This window comes from Zophobas morio, unplaced genomic scaffold (genome assembly GCF_036711695.1).
Source record: "Zophobas morio isolate AGI-343-1 ecotype UQ-CSIRO unplaced genomic scaffold, CSIRO_AGI_Zmor_V1 ptg000044l, whole genome shotgun sequence".
Lineage (NCBI taxonomy): Eukaryota > Metazoa > Arthropoda > Insecta > Coleoptera > Tenebrionidae > Zophobas > Zophobas morio.
The window spans coordinates 756062-782712 of record NW_026972149.1 but is presented as its reverse complement, the minus strand read 5'-3'; the positions used below and the strand labels follow the sequence as shown (position 1 = coordinate 782712).

Here is a 26651-nt window from a genome sequence, read left to right as displayed (position 1 = left end):
GAAGAAGGGGGGACCATTTGAAAAATTTCACTTTTAAAAAAGTTGTCTAAAAATTCTGAAAAAATTCAGGCATGTAGATCCGGACTTGCTGATTCCAAAAATATAGAATGTTTATGCTCACGGAGCAAAATTTTCGTTAAAACCGGTATGAAATGCGATTTTTTTAAAATTTCTAATAATTTCGATATTTCAAAGGTCGATTCTGGAAAAACGGTTACACTAATCAAAGAAACGATGCCGGAAGTGAGTTCTAGAGTTCGAAATCTACAAGGAAATGTATTTTGTTAAGTTTCGAAAATGTCAAAATTTGGCCGAAATTTGAAGAAGGGGGGACCATTGGAAAAATTTCACTGCTAAAAAAGTTGTCTAAAAATTCTGAAAAAATTCAGGGATGTAGATCTCGACTTGCTGATTCCAAAAATATAGAATGTTTATGGTCACGGAACAAAATTTTCGCTAGAATCGGTATTAAATGCGAATTTTTTAAAATTTCTAAAAATGTCGATATTTCAACGGTCGATTCTGGAAAAACGGTTGCAGTTATCAAAGAAACGACGCCGGGAGTGAGTTCTAGAGCTCGAAATCTACACGAAAAAGTGTTTAGTTAAGTTTCAAAAATGTCACATTTTGGCCGAAATTTGAAGAAGGGGGGGACCATTGGAAAAATTTCACTTTTAAAAAAGTTGTCTAAAAATTCTGAAAAAATTCAGGCATGTAGCTCCGGACTTGCTGATTCCAAAAATATAGAATGTTTATGGTCACGGAGCAAAATTTTCGTTAAAATCGGTATGAAATGCGAATTTTTTAAAATTTATAATAATTTCGATATTTCAACGGTCGATTCTGGAAAAACGGTTACACTAATCAAAGAAACGATGCCGGAAGTGAGTTCTAGAGTTCGAAATCTACAAGGAAATGTATTTTGTTAAGTTTCGAAAATGTCAAAATTTGGCCGAAATTTGAAGAAGGGGGGACCATTGGAAAAATTTCACTGCTAAAAAAGTTGTCTAAAAATTCTGAAAAAATTCAGGGATGTAGATCTCGACTTGCTGATTCCAAAAATATAGAATGTTTATGGTCACGGAACAAAATTTTCGCTAGAATCGGTATTAAATGCGAATTTTTTAAAATTTCTAAAAATGTCGATATTTCAACGGTCGATTCTGGAAAAACGGTTGCAGTTATCAAAGAAACGACGCCGGGAGTGAGTTCTAGAGCTCGAAATCTACACGAAAAAGTGTTTAGTTAAGTTTCAAAAATGTCACATTTTGGCCGAAATTTGAAGAAGGGGGGGACCATTGGAAAAATTTCACTTTTAAAAAAGTTGTCTAAAAATTCTGAAAAAATTCAGGCATGTAGCTCCGGACTTGCTGATTCCAAAAATATAGAATGTTTATGGTCACGGAGCAAAATTTTCGTTAAAATCGGTATGAAATGCGAATTTTTTAAAATTTATAATAATTTCGATATTTCAACGGTCGATTCTGGAAAAACGGTTACACTAATCAAAGAAACGATGCCGGAAGTGAGTTCTAGAGTTCGAAATCTACAAGGAAATGTAATTTGTTAAGTTTCGAAAATGTCAAATTTTGGCCGAAATTTGAAGAAGGGGGGACCATTGGAAAAATTTCACTGCTAAAAAAGTTGTCTAAAAATTCTGAAAAAATTCAGGGATGTAGATCTCGACTTGCTGATTCCAAAAATATAGAATGTTTATGGTCACGGAACAAAATTTTCGCTAGAATCGGTATTAAATGCGAATTTTTTAAAATTTCTAAAAATGTCGATATTTCAACGGTCGATTCTGGAAAAACGGTTGCAGTTATCAAAGAAACGAGGCCGGGAGTGAGTTCTAGAGCTCGAAATCTACACGAAAAAGTGTTTAGTTAAGTTTCAAAAATGTCACATTTTGGCCGAAATTTGAAGAAGGGGGGGACCATTGGAAAAATTTCACTTTTAAAAAAGTTGTCTAAAAATTCTGAAAAAATTCATGGATGTAGATCTCGAGTTGCTGATTCCAAAAATATAGAATATTTATGGTCACAGAGGAAAGTTTTCGCTAGAATCAGTATGAAATGCGAATTTTTTGAAATTACTAAAAATTTCGATATTTCAACGGTCGATTCTGGAAAAACGGTTGCAGTTATCAAAGAAACGAGGCCGGAAGTGAGTTCTAGAGCTTGAATTCTACAAGAAAATGTGTTTAGTTAAGTTTCGAAAATGTCAAAATTTGGCCGAAATTTGAAGAGGGGGGGGACCATTGGAAAAATTTCACTTTTAAAAAAGTTGTCTAAAAATTCTGAAAAAATTCAGGGATGTAGATCTCGACTTGCTGATTCCAAAAATATAGAATGTTTATGGTCACAGAGGAAAATTTTCGCTAGAATCAGTATGAAATGCGAATTTTTTGAAATTACTAAAAATTTCGATATTTCAACAGTTGATTCCGGAAAAACGGTTGCAGTTATCAAAGAAACGAGACCGGAAGTGAGTTCTAGAGCTCGAAATCTACAAGAAAATGTGTTTAGTTAAGTTTCGAAAATGTCAAATTTTGGCCGAAATTTGAAGAAGGGAGGACCATTGGAAAAATTTCACTTTTAAAAAGGTTGTTTAAAAATTCTGAAAAAATTCAAGGATGTAGATCTCGACTTGTTGATTCCAAAAATATAGAATGTTTATGGTCACGGAGCAAAATTTTCGCTAGAATCGGTATTAACGCGAATTTTTAAAAATTTCTAAAAATTTCGATATTTCAACGGTCGATTCTGGAAAAAAGGTTGCAGTCATCAAAGAAATGAGACCGGAAGTGAGTTCTAGAGCTCGAAATCTACAAGAGAATGTGTTTAGTTAAGTTTCGAAAATGTCAAATTTTGGCCGAAAATTGAAGAAGGGGGGACCATTGGAAATATTTCACTTTTAAAAAAGTTGTCTAAAAATTCTGAAAAAATTCAAGGATGTAGATCTCGACTTGCTAATTCCAAAAATATAGAATGTTTATGGTCACGGAGCAAAATTTTCGCTAGAATCGGTATTAAATGCGAATTTTTTTAAATTTCTAAAAATTTCGATATTTCAACGGTCGATTCTGGAAAAATGATTGCATTTATCAAAGAAACGAGGCCGGAAGTGGGTTCTAGAGCTCGAAATCTACAAGAAAATGTGTTTAGTTAAGTTTCGAAAATGTCAAATTTTGGTCGAAATTTGGAGAAGGGAAAAATTTCACTTTTAAAAAAGTTGTCTAAAAATTCTGAAAAAATTCAGCGATGTAGATCTCGACTTGCTGATTCCAAAAATATAGAATGTTTATGGTCACGGAGCAAAATTTTCGTTAGAATCGGTATGAAATGAGAATTTTTTGAAATTTCTAAAAATTTCGATATTTCAACGGTCGATTCTGGAAAAACGGTTGCAGTTATTAATGAAACGATGCCCGAAGTGAGTTCTAGAGCTCGAAATCTACAAGAAAATGTATTTAGTTAAGTTTCGAAAATGTCAAAATTTGGCCGAAATTTGAATTTATTTAGGCGCAGATTCGACCACTTGACAATATAAAATTCAATCTTTATCTGATCAAAAAACCAATGAAATTCAAGAACCGAGGTGGGTGGTGTCAGTTTTTCCTTTTCGTCTACATTCCACTGTGTATCAATGTAAATGCCATTTTGTGTCCAATAAAATGGGTAATCACAGTAAACCGGTTGAGTAGGCGGGACCACTTTGAATTTTTTTATTTGTTGATTGGACAATTTGACGAACTAAAATAAAATTATCACTTCAAAGCCAATGAAAATCAAAAACGGAACTGGGTGGGGTTTGTTTTACTCTTCTGAAAGTCTTTTTGTTTAAATCGGGTCGTTTTCAGCTAAAATCGCATTCGTTATATTTTCAAGTTCTTAAATTTTCTGTAAATTCTATAAAATGCACAAGTCAAAATCAATATTATGACGGTTACCTGTTCTAGAATGTCATGTTTGCGACGATGAGATTCGCTTTAATTTAAGAACCAATGAAATTAATCACTCATTTTATTGGCTGTGAGACGAAGAGTGTATTTTATATTGACAAACAATGGTAAAATAAACTAAAAGGTACAATTAATCCCACCCACCTGCGTTTGCATTTCATTGGCTTATGTTACTTATTGGGCGATGAAAATTGAATTATGTGGCTAGTGATCCAATATAATTAAAAGAACTTAAAAGTTTGTAGAGTGGCCTAATCTATGCTTATAAAAATTCGAAGTGACCCCATCCACCTACCCGGTTTTCGTGCTAATCACTCATTTTATTGGACAAAAAGCGACATTTACATTGATACACAGTGGAATGTAGACATAAAAGTAAAACTAACCCCACCCACTTCCGATTTTGTATTTCATGGTTTTAAGAAAAAAGTTGTCTGAAAATTTTGTTTTTGTTTTTCTTAATAAAAGTAGTTTTTTTCACTACAAAAAAATTAAACCATGTTTAAAATGGTAAATTTTGCAGGGAAATCTGGATTTTGCAATTATGCTAAAAGTTTTTCCATAACTACCAAAGTTGTGACTAAAAATATGTAAAAATTAATACAAAATAGAACACAAAACATAAAAATAACTGCACTTTCTCGAATGTTAATTTAGGACACAATTAGAGAATTAATTAAATAAAAAAGTACATGCGAGATGAGATGTGATATTACGTTTGTAAATAAAAGGATCGAAATAATAACTATTTCTCGCAGAAATTCTGAACGCTTAGAGTCGACATTGGCCTGAGCGCGCTCCGGTCTGTGGATCAAACAAGTTGTCAGGCGACGGTATGGTTTATAATAAAAAAACGGTACTTTCTGGGCGTCGGTTCTTAATACAGTGGTGTCAAACACTTAGTTCTAAAACATGTTTCAATGAATGTTGTTAATTTGTTGAAAATTGAGAAAGGTTAGAATTGCAGTAATTTTTCTAAATAAAAATTGCCTAAAGTCTAAAATTTACGAATTACACAAGACTATTAATGATTATTGCTATATTTTACATATAAAAATAGATATTTATCTGCACCAGAAAGATTAACTTAATTTCAAAAATTAACACACCAGTCTTTACTGAAAATGTACACACTGTACTTGTTATATTTCGAAGGTGAATATTTTCCAAATATCGGAACGCGGAAATAATATCGTCAATGCATACATTGCTACATTGTCGATATATCGGCAAATCCCATGCTGCTGTTTAGTCGAGGAGAGAATAACAGTGCAGATTTAGCAGGAAAATACAATGATAAATTAGCATCCTCTTTACGTAGGCTCGGTCGGCATCCCTGAGAGCCCTTAAGCAAATACAATCCTCTTACGAACTTAAAAGGGCTCAGTTAAGACGCGGTCGCGTTACTATTATCAAATGTAAATGTTCATCTGCTAACAACGGGAAAGTTGCTCTTTATACCGTGAACTTTGAACTTTGGAAGTTATTTTGTTACACACAATTATCTTCTCGTGGGATGTTTCGCTTCCCACCTATGACAGCTTATAAATTGAGAAAAACATTTTTCAGCGAGAATTTTATCTTTGTTTTGTTGGAATATTATGGGAATCGTCGGGTTTAGGAATTTATCCGTTAGGAGAAATATAGGCGTTGTTATTTAAAGAAAAAGGGGAAATTAATACATGTCATAACATTCTCTCACAATTCGCAGTATTTCCATTATGTCATGTAATTGATTTTCAGAGTTATTCTACACCATTTAGCGTTTATTTCTATTTAGTTCTAGTCATTCAAATTGAAATGTCAGATGCATTCACAAAGCTACTTTTGTAACGTTTCTGTGCACGCCTTTGTGGAAAACTTTAAGCGGATTATTTCAGTTGCGTGTTGAATATCTTGCATCAAAACTATAATTTAGATATTGAAAATTATTGGATTTAGCGTATCTACTCCTAAAATCGAAATGTTATTTAGTGACTGGTATATAACCTGAACCTTGGTTTACAAATAAATGTAGAAAAATTGTTCGTAGTGCCACATATCATCGACAATAAAATAAATACATGTAGGTACATTAAAATAGTCGTATTTCTGTTTTCCATTTTCTTTAAAAATGATGCATGCGTCGGGATAATTTAGTTCACTATCCCGGCGCATCCACCATATTTAAACGGATTTTTAAATCCATGGATGTGATTATTACCGGTATTTAGATTCTGCTTCCTACGTCCCCAGCGGCAATTTTAAACAGTTACTAACAATTTCCCCTTTTTATGAAGGACGCATTATAATTCGCTCCATCAGCGCAAATTTATTCTCCCTCTCTTAATATCGATTTAGCAATACTTTCCTATTCTGAATTTTAGGTGTTGCGTTCAGGCGAAATCTCCATAACAAGGCAGTCTTTGTAGGAATAAAACCGACAAGGCTACCCTTGACATGACCTCAGCAGTATTATTATATTTTAATTCTATTTCATAACAAAATTTTCTCGTATATAATTGCTTAATTATGATTTAATCTTTTCCAAGCGAAATTTAGCAGATTTGAAGAAAAAAAAAGACTAAAGTAAGGAGAAAACGTCTCGAAAATGACTAGCACTATTTATGTTGATGACGTCATCACAGTTTTTTTATTGATCAAATTAAGAACGAGGCACCCATTTTCTCGCAAATATGTGAATACGCATGTCTTTATTTATTGTGGTTTTATTAAACTTTAGTCTTCTGATCAAATCCAATTCATTTCTACGTGATATTCTTTGGATGTATAAACATAAAACTTGTACTTGGTTGTTATTGGTGCTGAGGGGACATTTTTTCCCGTTGGTTATCTGCTTTAAATATATTTTACATTGTCCGTACAATCGTAAAATCTATTTTTATAATTTGTTAAAGAAGCGGAATTTGTTGGATTATACTTCAAGGACGTTCTGTCCAAATAACCTTAGACCATTTTTTTCCCGAAATGTTTGCAAATTTGTTGCCCTGTAAAACATTTACTGCTAATTCTAGCCTATTGTCATAAAATAATTTATTAGTAAATACAAATTTGATTACGTTCATATACATACTTTATTTCGTAATTTCTTTACAACGTAATATACTTTCAATACTGGTAATAGTCTTAATGTAATTAGATCGATTTTTGACATAAACACCACTTACAGATTAACATGTTTTACTCGAATACTCATCGTAATAACAAATTAATATTAATAATTATAGAGCTTCAAGTAATATTTGCAAAAATCGCTATTAGATGAGTAAATTAACAAGTTAAACATTTTTGTACATCAAACTACTACTAAAACCCTAGATTCGTAGAACAAAGAGCGGTTAGCACTTAAAAGAAATTGTTTGTGATGTATATTTAATGCTTTAAATTAGGAACACAATCTCGTTTGTGCTTCTTGATGCTCTAAACTTATGATTTTAAGACTTTGGGTGTAAACGATGTGTCGGAGAAGCGTAATTAACTGTTTATAGGCTTTTAATTTTACTAACTGAAAAGCTGTTAACTTAGAAGTGGGGTGCTTAATTAATACTATAACGTAAATATTTAACATCAAAGGAACTATACTTTCCATTTAGACATAATTAAATTTTTATTCGCCACCATTACAAATTTTCAGGTGGTATTTACTTTGATGTAGACACATTATTCTCTTTCTCTACGTCGCATCGTTTAACGAGTTGGTTAGTCACTCATGCTTGAATAATGTTATAAAATGTCCACAAACGTTTCCGAACTGTTGGAACTTTATAAAATAATAATAACGGTAAACGCTGGCCATAAAAATCAATAAAAAAATGCATGAGCTAATTAGCACATATGTTATGTCTCATGATTGTGTGTAGCAAAAATTGCGCAACTGAATTATTTATGGCTCATAATTGTTTTACGCATGAAAAGCATGTAAATAGATAAACAAAGCAAGCTTTAGCGAGCTACTACTGTATTAATACTTAATGTGCACGTAGATTACTTCATTACATAATAAGTTTTACCGCATACTTTACGTCATCGCTTTTCTAAACACGGATGTGCGTTAAACTTTCACGTATGAGAAACTGACTGTGTGTAAATTTTAAATTAAGTTAATGAAAAAATCCCGCGACCAATGTTGACAGTGTCGTAAAATACACAGCTTTTATCGATTATAAAAAAGCTTATGATTCACTGCCTTATTCATGACTAATCAAAGTGATTCATTCGACTCAGAAATCTCTCAGAAGAGAGTTTCTTTAGGTTTGTCTCTTATGCTTCTGTGAATAACGCTAATTATGTTTCCAGATAAAAATTAACAAAAAAGCTTAATTTATGCTATAGATTTCTACATGAATGGGGTTAATTCGTAAAAAATACAAGTGACACAATACCAACTCTGAAGTTGGCTGCGCTTAGACTAAATGATAGTTTGAACTAAGTCGCCATTTATTAACAAAATAACCTCTGGGAGGTTATGTTTTAAAAAGCGAAAATATGTCTAGCATCTCTACCAAAACTTAATAAATTTGCTGAGTAAATGTGTGCTGATATTAAGAAAGAGCAGATGACGTTCGGGATGGGTCTATAGTTTGCTTACTTGGCTTTGTTAAAGGCGTAGGACTCTATTAGTATCTGGCACAATAGGGAGCAGCATACAATGACCTCAAAGGCCTCCGTATATAATAGATCCCCTCCTCCAAAAAATACGTGGCGTTTACTAAACTACCCACATTTTTTATCAATATTTACAATTTATCTCAGATGGTATTAACTTTTTTATAACAAATAAATCTGCAGTAATTTTCCGAAAATTTTTTGTAACTTTTCTTAAATTAAGGGAAGTTCCATGACCTAAATGTTACCTTCAACCTTTCATGTTTTAGGATGGAAAACTGTGAAAGACATTACGGTAATCGAAAGTATATCGCACTATGCGTCTCTAGAGCTGTTATAACATATTACATCTAAATTTCGACAGATTTAGTTTCATTCCATCAACAGCTCTACAGCCCCAGTTGACCTACAGCTTTTTTAGAAATGTCTTCATCTTGTTCTATTCCCTGCTACAAGTCTCCAGTCCTCGATTCCCACTGCCCTCTCATTTTACTCTTCCCAGTCAGTTTTCTTCTTCTCCTCCTAATGATTCCTCTTTTTAGAAATTGCTTCTCTCCGATCTTCCTGCTTACAGTCCTTATCGAAATATCCTTAAAACATGTAACTATTAGATACATAATGCAAACCAGAACTACTGACAAAACTTGTTGTCTTAAAGTCTATAAATGACAAATATGGGAATACCAAATAGTATGTAGGTACGAGCATACATTTTCTTGGTAAATATATAATATGGTTGCTTTTGGTTATGAGAAAAACTGTTGCAATTGTCTTTTGCTTCCAGGCAGAAGCTTCTCCTTACCATGCACACCTTTCGGATTCCGGAAGCGGGAACTTGGAGGTACCGAATAACACCGCGGTCCTCCAACGTTCTCTCTCGCCCTCCAGTGCAGTATCCGCTGAAACTCTTAGTCACAGTATAGGCTCATCCCGCGCGAACTCCTTACCTCGCCCTACCAGCCCTTCCCCATCCGTGGCCTCTGAGAAGACCGAAGTGGACCTCCAAGAGAAACAAGAACGCGAAGAAGAAGAACGGAAACGGCGCATCCAGCTGTACGTGTTCATCTCGAGGTGTATTGCTTATCCCTTCAACGCGAAACAACCAACGGATATGACGAGACGTCAGACCAAAATCACAAAACACCAATTAGAAACTATCACCGCCAGATTTCAGGTAATGGAATGACGAATTCGAAATGAAATTATTTCGCTGTCTGATTGGTTAATCGACAAGAACGAAGCAATTACGCCAAAGCCCTTCCCACGTTTCGAGCACATATTTAATGGAAAAATCGACACATTTATCGCGCGGTTTCAACCTTAACTGCCAATTTCAACTTCGCGATCAAATATCCATGCCGTACGCCTCATATTAACCATAAAGGCGCCCTTCCAGATGCGTGAACATCGATCCGCGAATTCGCACGATTCATTCAATTATGAGCATTAAACGAAACAGAAAGCCCCCGACCAAATCGAGATTAAGGTAAGATCTCAGTTGCGCTTTTTGCTCAAGTGAATTAATTTGATTGAATTTGTAGAAACGCCTCAATATCTTTACCTCTACATATTCTAAGCAAACCGAGGCCTTTGTATTTACTCCTATTAATGAAGTTCCTTTGTGCAATCCTATGATTGTATTATTCAAACTAAAGACCTTTGAAGCTGATTCTTTTATCTCCCTGCTTTTACCTACCAAATCTAGTTATCGGGGCTGCTTCTATTTTCTATACATCAAATACGTCTTCTTGTTTTGACAAGAAAGAGACTTCAAACTTCGGATAATAGCTTGCAACTTATCAAACGACTGATTACGATATGTCATTTTCAACAACTTTGTGGAACGGAACAGACTGCTACTATATATAGATCAATTTAACCTTACGATAACAGACACACTATGATTGACGTCTTCAGAATCTCGAATTACATTTTTAACTCTACTTTAGAAACCCATAAAAACTTTACACCCCATTAGTCAAGGTCTTTAAATAAATGCCGACTCAAAATAGTACTGATTTTTACCGCTTTGACGAGATAAGAATTATAGTCAAGTTGTCAATTTGAGGTTACACAAGTAAGTAATAGTGATTTAAAATGTTACTACGTGTATCTTTCAAATAGGTTCATAATGTGTCTACTGCAGCATAATTTTAATAGATCGGATAACTGTCTATAAATTAATGCAGACACTGCTTTGCCGCCTTGTCGAAACATGATTTATAACCAAACTGTCAAAGTTACGTTACATCCCCTTCAATAACATCGTTTTAAAGTAGTAAATGTCACCGAATATGTAGGCGGCAAAAATTGAACATCGTTAATTTGTACCGGTAGATTGATGGGGTAATCATTTACAGACACTTTGTATAGTAACTATCTACAAACACGCGTATAAATATGGTTTAATTAATGTTGAAGTTTCTCGTGAAGCTAAAAACAAGGGCTCTGGGAGAAAATTGATTCGTGTGATTACTAATTCTAAGAGTTTTAATCGGGCTCAAGTTTAGTTAATCGTGTTCCCCACTTTATTTGACCTACGCGATTTTCTTTGTATTGTCTTGTATTAAGCTTTTCCAGCTAACGTGTGTATTTTCCAGAGACGATTTTCTCGTTATTGTAAAGCAAACATACACGGAAAATGCGTTATTTTTATTATGGATGAAAGTGATTTTCTTTGCTTGAACATTTAGATTCGAATACCAGTCACGTGAAGTTGTTGAAATGAAACCATGATTTCAGAGTTTTTTGAAAGGAGAAACTCAAATAATGGCGGATGAAGCTTTCCAAAACGCTGTACAAAATTACTACGATGTTTTCCTCAAATCGGAGAGAGTAGTGAAAATGGTACAATCTGGTGCTTGTTCGCAATATGATTTTAGAGAGGTTTTTAGGAATAATATCGAAAAACGCGTTAGGTATGATTTTGATTTTTTTTGTTTGTGGTCTCTACTGGTCGTTTTGCGACAGGTCTTTGCCAGAAATGGAGGGTTTAAGTAAAGAAACCGTTCTTACCTCATGGATGGCCAAATTCGACTGTATTCTAAAAGGTAAGTTACGTGTTACAGAAATCGATCGGAAAAGCGAGACGGAAACTAGGGAAAGTTGATTGGCTATTCTTGTGAATTTACCCAAACCCGCTTGGGAGTTTTCTCGACTAAAACGTGTCTTTTAATATGTGTAGATTTTTGTTAAAGTGGATATTGGATTTGATTCATAGCTGTTGCGTGGGAGGTTCAGGGGCGTGGGATAAGGTTGACCGTACACGTTTTAAAATGGGCGTTCGTTTGTTTACAGATTTATTTCTCATTTTCTTTTCGTTTTCCTTTTAAAGTAAGTCTGTTCGTCGATTGTGTGTTTAGGCGTCGGATTTTTGTAGCGCGTCGTCAACTTGCCCCAATTTGCCCGGTCGTAAATATTGGGTAAACATGAGTAAAATTTTTCCTTAATTAAATTGTTGATTGCCTTTGTCTCCTTACAATGGAAACTCGTTCAAGACATGCAGTACTGTCGTTGGCAAATGACGTTTTTATCGAAAAACTTCAAAACCAACGTCGAGGTTAAATTAACGAAATAAATGGAGTTTTCCGCTATTCCCTTATTTCGTTTTTTCGGCCGCCCTCGACGCGAATCGATAATTATGATCTTCTAATTTGCAAAAGATAGCGTTTGATTTTCTATCTCGCAGGATTAGGAGACGAAGATTCCAAGCGGCCTTCTAGAATGCAACAGCAATCGTTAAATTCGGAGTTAATTTTGTCGAAAGAGCAACTGTACGATATGTTCCAACAAATACTGGGCGTTAAAAAATTCGAACACCAACTTCTGTTTAACGCTCTCATGGTAAGGATAAGTCGTTTTTGACAGTATGTCTAAAATTGGGGAGTATTTACAATAGTAAGGACGTTTTAGCTTGATTCGGCTGACGAACAAGCGGCTGCTATTAGAAGAGAGTTAGACGGAAGAATGCAGAAAGTAGCTGAAATGGAAAAGGTAAATTTCGTTTCATTGTTCGCTTACATTTGATCGAAAGACAACATGATTAAATCTACTAACGTATTGGATCTTATATTAAGGTCAACACCGTTGGGGGTTTTCGAGAAACCAGTCTTTTTTCATCAATTTCTCTCGCTCCGCAAGCTATATCGAAAATAATCTAATTACGTGCATTTGACACATTTATATAACACAATTGCGAACACATAACCGCACTATTAATAATCTCGAAACACTTGACGCTCCCTCACATAACTCGAGAAATATTTCAGATATCGACGACAAAAACAAACACTTTATTGGCGGAAGAAGAAAGGAAAACACAAAGAAGCGTAAAAGACTGCGCCAATTTTCCCAAACGCTTTACCGCCCACAACTTTTTTATACCGTATCAACCTTCACAATATCACTAACTTTATACCGCCAATGTACCGAGATAAAACACCCACTGCCGATGCAAAGGCCACGCCAACGTTCCGACTTACTTCAAAAACGAAAAGGGATTAAACAAATAAAACAATAAAAAGGCCGATATTGACTTCATCATTCAATTTTCCACTCTTTCGCCCGACCTTTCAGACACCTCCTCACGAAAATGATCCAGCCTCCATCAAACGCTACAAAACTCTTTGTACAGTAGCGCGACAAAACAAAGCTTTGTGCTACAACCGTTTAACTGATTGTGGAAACCGAACCGAATTTGACGCACATTACGAATTCGGTTTTGCGTAGCACATCACAAATTCAAATTTATCATTTACCGGTTAACGCTTAAAGGTTTAGAGGTCACCCAAAGTTAATTAAATGTAAAGTAACTGAATATCGGAAAGGTTACGGCAAACTGAAACACCTCATTTTTAAAAGAGAAGGACCTAGCCGATGTGTTTTTCAACGTAGGGGTAGCAGGAGGAACTTTCACGTACATTTATACATTCAAGGACAACGACGACGCGACGGCTAGAAAAAAACTTTACGTCAAATAATATTTTAAATGAAATAAAGTCAGTCATCACAATTATCTCTTGATCAGAAATGATTGTCAGTGTCTGATCACATCCCGCAACTGTCAAAAAAACGTTCATTTAAAGTCATTTGGTATGAACGTCCCTATATTTGGCATTGCGTTTAAACCAGAACTGCCTAGCAACTGTACGAATGTTTTCTGATACATTTACCCGCTTTCAGATTGCTGAAGTCGTAAAGTTAAAATGCGACGGCGACGGTTGATATCGAGTTATGAACTCTTAACTCTTTAGCTAAAAATAAGTTTATATATCGCGAAAATCAATGCGAATGAGTTCACATTGTGAAAATGGTTTCTTCTTGTTAGAAAAATGGCGGATGCGCCGGGCCAGAAACGCTCACATATTAGATATTTAGAGAAATCTGTGTATATTAATTCTATCAAATAACGAATTTTAACGTACGACTAATTAGTGGAGTTATATAATTTACAATTTGAAAGTTGGCCAACGTAAACTTTGTTTTGATGGCGATCCTAAAACAAGTTCTTTGTTATCGCAGGAGCAACTGTCCGTTCTATTTACGTAACGACAAAAAGTAAGCATCGAGTGAGTTACTTGTAAACTGAATTCTTCTTCGAGTGTCTGTCTAAAAATATACATTCTTATTGACAAACAAGAGTCGCTAATAAGCACCGTAAATGCTTACAATTGTATGCAGAACACACTAGTAATGCTCAAAGACAAGAAAAATACTCAAAGAGAGTGAAGTTCTTAGGGACGTTCTCGATTCGAATTCATTCAAATAAAAGATAAAAATACATTCATTGTTATCGAATGCGGTGCGTGCGTTAGAAGTTGTGGTGTTTATATTCACGATTGATTTGAAAGCAAAGAAATCGTGTGTAAACAAGTCTATTTTTGCTTGATAAATATAAGTAAGGTAACTGGGAAATTCACGATCATCTTCAAAACAGACGTTTTCTTTCCAGCTTATACGTTTATTTCTGGAAAATGTCAAGAGCTAATGGTCATTGTTTCTTTCTTTTACCCACTTATGAGTGGTTTCCTAATGGAATGTAAATTAATATAAGTGTATAAAAACTATTGGATTAATTCGATTCGAGTACTAAGTACAATCGAATACCGTTTTTAATATTACACCATACAAGTCATCAGAAACAGATAATTAATAACACTTTACCCGAGTTGTGTTTTCAGCACAAGAAATTCAGCCTACGAGTTACAAACAAAAAAGATGAATACGTCACGGCCTCGTTTAGCGCGTTCTAACTTTGGAAGGAAATGAATTTTTGTTGGAGTTGTCGGAATGTCTAAATCTGTTTCTATTCGCAAGGAAGTTCGTAATTTGTTCGGGATCGATAAAACGCGAAAATTGGTCATGTTGTCTTTCTATTTAGATTTGTAGATGTTAAAACTGGCGACTGGATTCTAGAACCGGAAGTTAATGCCGAAATTTGTTCTGAAAGAAATGGAGTCATTGTACATAGAGGAATTAAAGTCATCAATAAATTTATTGATGGCGAATCTCGAATCTCTCCCAGTTTCAAAAGGATCGATGGACTCTAAATATGGCTTGCAAAAACTAAAACGCTATAATCACAGGTTGCATAACCATAATAATCCGTATAATGTGAAGCATCTTTTGATGAATTATGTTACTTCTTTTAGATCGCAAGGATCTTTAGCAAAATTAGAAGGAGATTCAGCTGACAGTGATACGCAACTGACAAAACTTGATGTTGTGCTAACTTTTCAATTAGAGGTAATTTCATTTAAATTTCTCGAGTATCATTCGCAGCTATTACCTCAACCATATTATTTCATTCTCTCCGATCCGCGCTCTATATTCTCTTTCAATTTCTTTGACAGCCCTCGTCTCACGTATTATTAAGACGCTTTTAGTTCTTATGCCACTTCGAGATCCCCTGCACTTGTTTCAGATTTTATTGACTTAGTCTACACTTCGCGACCTTTCGATCACAGTTTACTGAGTGCTACTTCTACAAAAACAACTGACGTTTAGATTGCTGCAAATACAAGCTTCTATATACCTGTTTCGCTTTTATTAAATCGGTTTTCTCGAGCACCGATGTTTATTAAACGGTTAATATACAAGGAATCTTCGATACGGCTACCCAAAATGAGTCCCTCGTTGTCTTTGTAGGAGTAGAACTGTGATTCTAAGCGAGCAACATCCCTTCATGCCTAACCCATCATCTGAGATCAGTAATAATGATAATAATGAGTATGTTCGATAGCTTAAGCACTCGATCTAGTCATTGGACAAGTTGATTCTGCTAAGTTATCCCTGCAATCCTACGCAATATAGCAGTCAGTGTGCGCCATAATAATTGTCTTAGCCCCGAGGCTTCCAAATCAGGTTCTCTAGAGTCGCTATTTTAGGTAGTAGTAATGGAAGTAAAAGGTTTAAAATCTCTAGCGCCCAATCGAATTGTGTATTGCACAATGGAAGTAGAAAACGGAGAAAAGTTACAAACTGATCAAGCCGAAGCCTCCAAACCCATGTGGGACACGCAAGGCGACTTTTGCACCACACATCCCTTGCCGATTGTCAAAGTAAAACTGTACACAGAAAATCCTGGAATGCTTGCTCTCGAAGACAAAGAACTGGGAAAAGTCTCTCTCAAACCGACGCCTCTTTCATCAAAGGTATGAAAACCAGCATATCGGAATTTTCGTTCGAGATGTGTAGCTGAACCACGAATGCACGATGGAACACTTAAGCTCACCTTCAAATAAATTATCCAAATATTTGCATATGAAAAGCAAAGAGATGTCGTTGTCTGGGGTTCAATCAAACCGTATGCACAATACCGCACATAATAGAACTCATTCCAAAGCGCCATGTTGTATTGATGGTTGCAGCGAAACTAATTTCATTCAAATAAGCCCATTTTGCGGAAACAAATGGCAGTTCGGGGTCGATAGCAAAATAAATGATACACGACGGACAATAATGTCACTCACGCAACCACACACACATATACGCAGACAAACGATTAAATAAAACTGTATACTTCTAAAAGTTTCACGATATACACAAAAATACATTTTTCAATGAGTCTCCTTTTAGATGTTTATTTTTACGAACTTAATCCATTCACAGATTTTATCCGTGTTTGTACAAACATCAATACCAGTAACCTTGACATTTGTTTAGGATTGACTGTACTTTTCGCTTCAGGTTCGTCCATCTTTTCTATAATACACAAAAAATTTAATTAATAATACATCAAAAGAGAAACCTTTAACGAAAAATATTTACTTTCCTTGAGATGAAAAATAAAATGTACAAAGAAATTCACGTTTCACAAAGATCTTCATAAAACTTACACAGAATTATTACATGACATTATTCTTTAAAACATTTTAGCTATTTTTAACGTTATACGTACGGAAAATTACGACACAAAGGAAAACGCCTACAGCCAAAGCAACTCGAGATTTTAATTTTGTTAATTAAGGTAAAGTCCATTTCAGAAGGGGGATCGTCACGGTAGATTATGGGATTTCAACATTTTTACACCGCGCATTCAGAATTTTCTCTATAAACTCATTCATATATCAGGTAAATGTCACCATCAAAATTAACATTGACATAAAATGTGTGTTAAGAATTATACACTATAAATCAAATAACGAGATTAATTTGTCATGGCAATAACAGGTAGTTAAGTATACTGGTTACAAACGTATGCACCACTATGGATTACAAGAAAGGTTTTGAAAATGTTGTGTGCTGCTTTTCGTAGGAGTGTAAGGTGCGTGGGCTTAAGTGTATCTATATCATTGTAGACACACAATATCACACTTTTTGGGAAAATCGGGTGTGTTGTAGTTCTTAGGTACGTAGACAGGTCAGATTTTGGATAACAACTGACGACACTCACCATACCAACCTACACTAGGAACCACCTCGTCAGATCCCAAAACAATTTAGTCCGAATGTTGGTAGCTGTGATTGATGGTTCAAGATTTCTGCTCGAAATAGAACTGTTTACACCATTTTCATGACAATTTCGTTAGAGTTTAAAGAGTCGGCACGAATGTTTGTGTGGAGTTTTTTCCGTAGGGAAAAGGCCACACCCAGATGCAAAGTTTACGAACCCAAGTGTTCTAGAAATTGTTAAAATAGTGTGAACGTGAGCTTTTCGAGCTGAGACCGGTTTGTATAATGGCCTGAACTAATATAGGTACCGGAATGGCACAAAATGACCGTACCTAAAAACCTGCCTGATCAAGATTTGCGGATTAGAATAGCGTGTAGAATGGACAAACCTTTGAACATGAAACATTGCGGTTATCTGTATGCTTTGGGGAAAAACGTTTGGAAAAAGTGGAAAAAACGATATTACGTCTTGGTACAAGTATCTCAATACACATTCGCGATGTGCAGTTACAAAGAGAAAAAGTCGGAACCATCCGAAATGATGCAGTTGGACGGTTACACGGTGGATTACATCGAAGCTTCAAGTGGTAAGTTTTGTTCATTTTGGCGTACTTTTCGTTCATCGATTTGGTATTTTTAAGCGAACTTAATGGTCGGAATGGGTAAGCGTAAGTTTCCTCCCTTTTCTCTTATCTTGCAAGAGCTGCGATGTGCTGAAGGCGCGTTTTACAGATTTGGAAGGTGGGCGATATTTTTTTAACGCTGTTAGAGAGGGCGATAGCATTATTTTCGCGAGCGATGACGAAAACGAATGCCATTTGTGGGTGATGGCAATGTACCGCGCGACCGGGCAAAGCCACAAACCCACGCCGCCCTTAACGCTGCAAGATAAAAATTCGACGATATCTAAAATACAAGGAGGTAGGTGCGACAAAAATTAGCGTCCCCTTGGAAGATAATTTTTTTGCTTCGACTATCCCAGTCAGTTTTGGCGCCAAGAGGGGTTTTAAAAGAAACGAAATTGCGATTATTTTCCAGGTGGGATGAATTTTGGTCGCTGTTGAATTCTGTCGGTCGGTCTAATTTGCATGATTATTTCGGTAGACGCTGATCGCGCACGAAAACACGGAATGGAGGACTTCATATCGGCAGATCCTTGTCAGTTTGACCACGCTTCTCTGTTCAAACTTCTGCAAAACCTCACATTAGAATACCGACTCAACGACCCGTACTGTTCTTTGGTAGTAATGTCGTGAAAAAGGCAAGATGGGGATGTAAAATTTGATTGTTGCAGGGGTGGTTTAGTCCCGGCCAAGTGTTCGTTTTGGACGAATATTGCGCGAGATATGGAGTGCGGGGATGTTACAGACATTTATGTTATTTATCCGACTTATTAGATAGGGCAGAAAAAAATGTTATGATTGACCCTACACTTATACACTATAGTTTTGCGTTCTGCGCAAGCCACGTACATGGAAACAGGTTTGTAGACTCTCTCTAGGGCTTAGAAAGTACATCGATTAATTGGTAACTCTAGCAATGACTTTAGACCCGACGGCGTTGGCAGCGTCACCCACGAAGAGAAAGAAAAATTTCAAGATGTTAAGGAACGATTACGAGTTTTATTAGAAAACCAAATTACCAATTTCAGGTAAAGATCATTCAGATACGTATGGAATAGCTACAAACACGACAAAAAACACATTAACACTAAGGACGACAAGGGAATCAAGGACGCAACAAATTTCCATATTGTTTTTTTTGCATTTCTTTACCATTATTTACAGATATTTAAATTTACGAAATTTAAACGAAATTTTATGTACAGAGGTAACAGTAAGTAACAGGACTTAGCATACCGTTTTATTGTAGGTCAATTTTGTAAATAGTTCACGACATGGTTATTGAATAGTGCTAGCTTCTAATTCTTTTGAATTTAGATACAATGAATTTTCAAATGCATGACGATTTTTACGTAGCTGACATTAGTTCGACTTTCTTCCAAGAAAAAATCTCAAAACTTTTACTTGCTTTGACAACTTTTTTCTCCGATTAAGGCCAAAGCCACTTCTAATGCAATTGGCAGCAAAATTTCAATTTCTTTCACCAAAGCACCAAAAGTTCGATGCCTAAATTCAAATTTCGTCTACTTTTAACACACATCTAACCCGACACACGTACACCTTGTTGTATTGGTTCGACACTTGCAGAAATAACGCACTCAAATCAAAATCACTACATCAAAATCTAACATCGTTATTTCTGAAAATGTTCAACTACTAGGCATGATTGTTGTTCTAAAAAAAACCAAAACGGGATCTTAGTAGAACTTCAATATAGTAATACCCTGCTCAGACCCCGTCACTTCAATTTTTGCATTTTGTTGTACAGTTTGTAGATTTTTTTCTATTAGCATAAGTGTTTCCATCTGTAGCGAACCAAATTTGAGAAAATCGGAATTGTGTTGCAGGTATTGCTTTCCTTTTGGGAGACCAGAGGGCGCCTTAAAAGCCACCCTTTCATTATTGGAAAGGGTTCTAATGAAAGATATCGTTACACCAGTGCCTCCTGAAGAAGTACGCGGGATGATCAAGAAGTGTCTAGAAACTGCTGCGTTACTCAACTACACTAGATTATCGTCAGAAGCTAAAATAGAAGGTAGGTTTTGTTCTTTCTCCGTCCCGGTCGATAAATTATTTTAATGATAATGCAGAAGACTTACGAGGGGAAACCATGGTGCCACCCAGCAAAAAATTAGATGATTTAATTCACTTAGCTGAATTATGTGTTGACTTACTGCAACAAAATGAGGAACATTACGCCGAGGTATGTATATTATCGTTCTATTTTCAGACGGAAAACAAAACAGAGAATTCAGTTCCATTTTGCAATCTCTGGCTGGTTGCTTATTAGTTTAAAGTTGAAAATCGATAGTCTTATTGATTGCCCGGCTGGCAAGCTCGTGCGGAGTTTTAAGACTTTCGGAGCCGACGATTGCAATTTGTTACGGCGTCAAAATGACTGTTAAATTTTTTTGATGTTTCCAACGGGTTACATCAAAAAGATTCGATTTCATATGTATTGGTGATAAACGAAATTAATTAAACAGTGTTTCTCATTAAATACTTACTCCATGTAACCACGCATAAGATAACAGTTTTTCTCGATTTACTGCGAAATTCGTGCTATTAATATTAAAATTAAATTTTTGATAAACATAGAGGTTATAATAAATTTGCATTTATTCAAAGAATAAAACTCTAAAGATACCCGTTTTGAAATAGATTTCCATCGTTTACTTTTTATAAATCTCTTTCTTTTTCTTCTTCCTGATTTCTTTAGCGTATTAAAATTATGCTAATGCCGAGTGGTTAATGCAAATTTGCACCCTAAATTATGCAAAATCATGCAAAATGCCAATGCTGAATTACAAATCAGGTTGGGTTATTTTCGAACCAAGTCATTCATACAATCTATACAGATAGTTTCGCCGCTTTGCTTGAAACGAAGAAACGACAATTAAAATTATTAATCCAATTTCGAATTGTTCCGAAACTTGAAAAAATATATACATTCCCCAGTAAAATCAACGTTTTATTCGTACTAATAAAATTTTATGCAATCATAATGAAATAGTCCAAACATTTTTAAAGTCTTAAAAGTTTGTTAAATTTATTTAAAACATTTCCACTAAGTACTACATATTCTGCACGATCATTTTAACTTGAATCTCAAATATTGTTGTAAAAGCAGGATTTCTCGTAGATTCGGTTGACAATTCTGTCTTATCAACTTTATATAAAAATTTCAGAGTAAATGACGTAAATTTGACTCAAATAAGAGTATGTTTGGATGTCGTTATTACATTTAATCTTGGACCTTAAAACACCTTGACAGCATAACACGACATTCACGGAATGGAAATATATATAGTTTTGGAAATTTCATTCTACCCTATAAAATTTTATTGGCCATAACGAGACGGACAGTAATTCAATAGCAAGAGATATTTACAACTTCAAGTTGTCGCGTGCCGGTAATCCCCAAATGTTAGAAAACAGCGTAGGAATCCGGGTTCGGACAGGGACCATCGTTACTCACGAACGAAAATGACCATTATTTTACGAGTACAACTACCTGCTAAATGTTCTCCGACAAATTCGGGTGAACTAGTGTGCGCCATAAATATTTCTTACCAGTGTACTACTGTCCGTCTCGTTATTGTCAATAAAATTTTATAGGGTAGAATGAAATTTCCAAAGCTATAAATTGTTGGTGGCAGCTGGGGATACCATTAATTACATCAAAGGTTTAAGGCAATTTTTGTTAACGTAAATACAATTAATCTTGTATCTGTAAAACATCTAAAGCACCTAGTTTTTACAGGGTGTTTCATCGAAAGTGAAAATTGTTCAATGAAAAAATTTTCTTAGAAATATTATAAACTAAAACATTTGGATAACGTGTTTTTAAATGTTTTATTTTTTTTTTTTAATTTTCGAAAACTAGTAGCATGCAACTTCCAGTAAAATTTTTGAAAACTTTTAAAATATGCCGAGACAAAGATACTGTATACAAGATGTAGCAATGAATAGTAACGCAGTTGATTTTTTTGTAACGATCTTATGTACTTCTCTGTAATGACTGTGTGACCTGACTAGATTTTTTGTAGACCGCGTGCGTCCTTGAGAAATGCTGATCTATGTGATGTATCTGTACAGCTTGTTTGGTGTAGTGACAAGTCCAATATATGTCCCTTGTCCCTAGACCAAGCTGTGTTGATGAAAACCTATTTGTACCAATGTATTTAATGTTGTGTGTAATTCTGTGTATATGTAGCAACTGCGCAAGGCAGACCGGCAACCGTCGCCACAAGCCGCAGCCTCGGCGGGCACGAACGCTAGTTCGGCCGCTCCGGGTGCTCCCGGCACTCAGGGCCGTGATGCCAAGCAGCAAAACTCTGTGTTCCGCTATTGCATGCCTCAGCATGCCACTTACACCCCACCAGACCCCACGGCACGTACATCTTCTATCTCTTTCTAATTCTCAGTAGGTATCGCCGTGCAGGACTCAACTGGTTCGTTGGTCCTGGACGGTGCGTTTCGTTGAAAACAAAGATCTAGTTTTCCCCGAGGAAATTGATGTTGGACCTTGCGGGAAGAACATGCGTCAACAGCTTTCTATAGACACTATACTAACAGTCAATACAAAACAATAGAAAACTGCTGATACAACTAACAGGTGCCGACTGACTAACACGATCTGTCACTACTCTACATTCCAAACAAACAGAATCCCCGTGTGCTATTGCCAAGTCAAAATTTTGCTGCTGCTTGTCAGTGTGTCCCTGTTTCTGACTTACCTCGTTTCCGCTGTTGGTGTTGTGTATCTCAGTCAGCGCCTGATCGATGCATGGTTGTCGATTTCTTAACTTCCAGGGACTTTTCCAAATTTGGATTTGCGCAAGCCGGAACCAGTAAATGATTTGTTGTTTTTCCACACAGGCCTTTGCGTGGTTCAGTGATTTACTAGTAGAACACGCTGAAATATTTTGGTCCTTGTTTGCTGTCGACATGGATCGGGTTTTAGCCGAACAACCCGCAGACACCTGGGACTCATTCCCGCTTTTTCAAATACTTAACGATTATCTCAGAACTGACGGTAAGTATCAACATCAACCATTCCAACTCAACCAGAGCATTTCTTTCAGACAATTTAAAAAATGGACGCTTCCATCAACACCTCCGGGACACGTTTGCTCCTCTTGTGGTGCGTTACGTGGATCTAATGGAATCCTCGATAGCCCAATCCATTCATAAGGGCTTCGAGAAGGAACGCTGGGAAATCAAAGGGTAAATGTTTCCTTTCGAGTAAACGCTTTTCTAGTTTGTGGTTGTAGTAACGGTTGTGCAACGTCCGAAGACCTATTCTGGAAACTAGACGCCCTTCAGTCCTTCATCCGAGACCTTCACTGGCCCGACGCGGAGTTCCGCCAGCATCTAGAGCAGCGTCTCAAACTCATGGCGTGCGATATGATCGAATCCTGCATTCAAAGGACCGAAACCGCCTTCCAACAGTGGCTGAAAAAATCCGTTACCTTCATCTCGACGGATTACATAATCCCATCCGAAATGTGTGCGATGGTCAATGTTATTTTGGACGCCAAAAACCAATCTTTCAAATTGTGCGCGGTCGACGGTATCGATGTCCATCAATACCACACGAAAATCGACGACCAAATTGACAAGACCTTGGCAAACATGAATCAAGGGATGATCAGCAAATTAATGTCGGTTTTGGAAGCGACCTTGTCTAAGCTTTCACGTTATGACGAAGGGAGCTTGATTGGATCGATTTTAAGTTTCACGGTGAGTTAAAAATCTAGGAGAACAAGAGTTATTTTAAATCTCGTAGAACGTTTCCGGTTCCGGGAAGGATATGGGTCAGGGTTACGTAAACTTCACACGTAACTGCATGGACCAAATAAGAGGTAAAGTAACGGATGAACTCTGGATTCTAAATTTCTTCGAACAGTGGTACACCAGTCAAATCAACATGCTTTGCAACTGGTTATCAGAACGGTTGGATCACACTTTGCATCCATACCAATGTACGTGCCTTGCCCATATTGTGAAGGTAAGTAAACCTCGTTCAACCAAGCGAATCCTTTTTGCAAAGTCTTTTTCAGAAAATCTACTCAGACTTTGAACTTCAAGGCGTCATGGAAGATAAACTAAATTCCAAAGCTTATCAAACAATAGCTCAGAGAATGCAAACGGAGGAAGCTACATGTGTTCTTACGATGGGACAAGCAGAAGGGTAAGTTGAAGAAGGTATGGTAAAATTCATCACTTTTTCGGTGTAGGGGATCGGAAGGTTTAGATGAAGACGCGGACAACAGGAGCAAAACGAAGGTTACGATAATGGAGAGTTTAAGCGGGGAAGATGGGAATTACGTTTCGAATATTGGAAACATGGTGGCGGGACGAGTTGGCAATATTTTTGGGAAGGGATTAGGAGGAATAAGTACAAAATTTGGTGGTGGTGCAAGCAGCTGGTTTTAAATGAGCAAATTTTTATTATAGCTTATATTTTCTCACATGAGTTACGTGAATGCTGGCACTGGCCTGATATTGTGATGGTCCGTTTTTAACTCTTAATAATGAATTTAGGTACTTGAAATAATTTCAAAGCAATTTTAGTAAACTTTTGTACCGTGTGTTGACATTTGTTGACTATATACTATACGTTCTTTACCAATAATCTTGTTCGAAAATACCCAATAATATTCACTATATATTCTTGATTTGCTACCACTATATAGTTATAACTAATTTAGTTTCAAATGTATTGGTGCCATTCTGGCACTACCTATAACATTAAGCCTTCAGGAACACACCATGCGAATTGGTACAATAAATATAAACAATGCCATCGCACTGGACTCGACCAAAATGATTCCTTTTTATTCGATCAACATTTGTTACAACACGTCACACATGTTATGTAAGAAATTTTGTATATATTGTGCTAGATCGTAGTGTATAAATATTCAGTCTGTTACATGACACATTACTTGATGTTTACTAAAATTAAATAAATTTTTATTACATATCAAATATGTAAGCTTCTATTTTTTCTATTTTAAAAAGTTACGATCAAATTTGTTGGTTGAAGTGTTATTAATATATAGAATTAGCTCTTGCATTAAATCAAGACGAGTCCAGTGCAGTTGGCAAGTGTAGTGTAAAAATGCAAATTAATGACGTTTTCAGTATCTTAAAGCACATTTGCTATAAATAGCATTGCGCATATCTTAGGAACGTATTGTTGTAGACATGTTGGATACTGAAAATGTTTTTGTTTTTAACTATGTATTTGCTTTATGTGCTGGCATCGGTTTGTAAAGTTACAGTTATGAGAGCCTGTATATCCACAATTGTAAGTTACTATGTTGTTCAGTTAATTTTAGAATAAACTGATTAAAATAACAACGATAACTAATTGAAATTTTTCATCGTAAAACTGCATGCTGCTGCTAATATTTTTAAAAATTCTCTGTAGCTCTTTCATCAGAAAACATTGACAAGTACAAATTTATAATTCGTATATCGTAGTATAGCTATCAAAAATTTTGAAGCGTAATTTTTGATAAATGTGAATAGGTGACGATATAGTCTTAAATTAATAACTCTTCATCACTTCGCTATATAATAAATAAAAAGGTATATCCAATTGGTTGTTAAAAACTTTAAAGTTTAAAAATATTTCCATATAAGTGTATATAGAAATACAGATGTTCGTATTTCATAATTACTTTATCTGCCTTTTCATGAACATCAAATACTATACTTATAGTAGGATAACTCAATTTTAAAATAGAGAGTAACTGAATTTCATAGTAACTCGTTTTTTGTTTTTGTACACCACAAAACACCCTACATTCTAATCTACTTCCCCTATATCTGCCTATGAAAAGCGACCAATCTTTTTCGTTTTGTTTTAAAACGGTCATGGCAATTCTTAGCACTGATTTGTAAATGAATGTTGGGCCTGTGATGTCAACAAACCAAAGGATGCTAAAATTTTGAAGCCTATATGAATAATTATTTATAGGCTAGATAATATTGTTATGTTTAACTAACTTGTACTTACTGATGGTAAATAAATTGTTTTAAAAGATACTTGTACTTTTTTTATTACAATTACCTCTTCTCAAGCAACACCGACATAATACTTAAACACAGTCATATAGTCAATTAAAATTACCACGAACATTATACGCATTTAAGACGCTCCCTCTCTCCTAGCACAACCTGTCGGAGTCAGTTTTGTCAACTGTAGGTTAGACAATTTCAAATCTACTTAATAATTAATTATACAATCAGCAACCACTTGTTTACTAATTGTGTAGCAATTACATACTGCACATCACACTATTCTTACTGCACCAACGCCCTTAATAGCGACAACAACATTAAAAAATTATTTTTAGATGAGTAGGTACTTACGTAAAATGATTATATATTGATTCATACCATCTGCTACGTTTTTCAATACTGGAAAACAGATACACAACTTTCGAAGAAACCACTAAATAAATTATTCACCAGCACTCAAACACCCAACTTGTGTTTTGGAAGCCACACAGATTCTGGTGATTTAGGTAAACACTGATTTGTTTGTAAAC

At 35.6% G+C, this 26651-nt stretch overlaps 1 protein-coding gene across 1 annotated transcript in view; it reads left to right on the top strand.

Annotated features, from left to right (window-relative positions):
• The window catches only part of Cadps (Calcium-dependent secretion activator), a 37787-nt gene extending 11642 nt beyond the window's left edge, over positions 1 to 26145 (top strand). Inside the window, 22 exon segments of the mRNA XM_064072250.1 lie at positions 9354 to 9743; positions 11312 to 11487; positions 11540 to 11619; positions 12258 to 12412; positions 12482 to 12562; positions 14984 to 15313; positions 15955 to 16221; positions 17766 to 18048; positions 18103 to 18123; positions 18194 to 18382; positions 18566 to 18702; positions 18756 to 18943; positions 19011 to 19112; positions 19932 to 20119; positions 20175 to 20287; positions 22301 to 22477; positions 22966 to 23122; positions 23172 to 23312; positions 23315 to 23829; positions 23876 to 24097; positions 24150 to 24280; positions 24327 to 26145. Coding sequence (XP_063928320.1) covers positions 9354 to 9743; positions 11312 to 11487; positions 11540 to 11619; positions 12258 to 12412; positions 12482 to 12562; positions 14984 to 15313; positions 15955 to 16221; positions 17766 to 18048; positions 18103 to 18123; positions 18194 to 18382; positions 18566 to 18702; positions 18756 to 18943; positions 19011 to 19112; positions 19932 to 20119; positions 20175 to 20287; positions 22301 to 22477; positions 22966 to 23122; positions 23172 to 23312; positions 23315 to 23829; positions 23876 to 24097; positions 24150 to 24280; positions 24327 to 24525 — 4242 coding nt within the window. The 3' untranslated portion in view covers positions 24526 to 26145.
• The last annotated feature ends 506 nt before the right edge of the window (positions 26146 to 26651 follow it).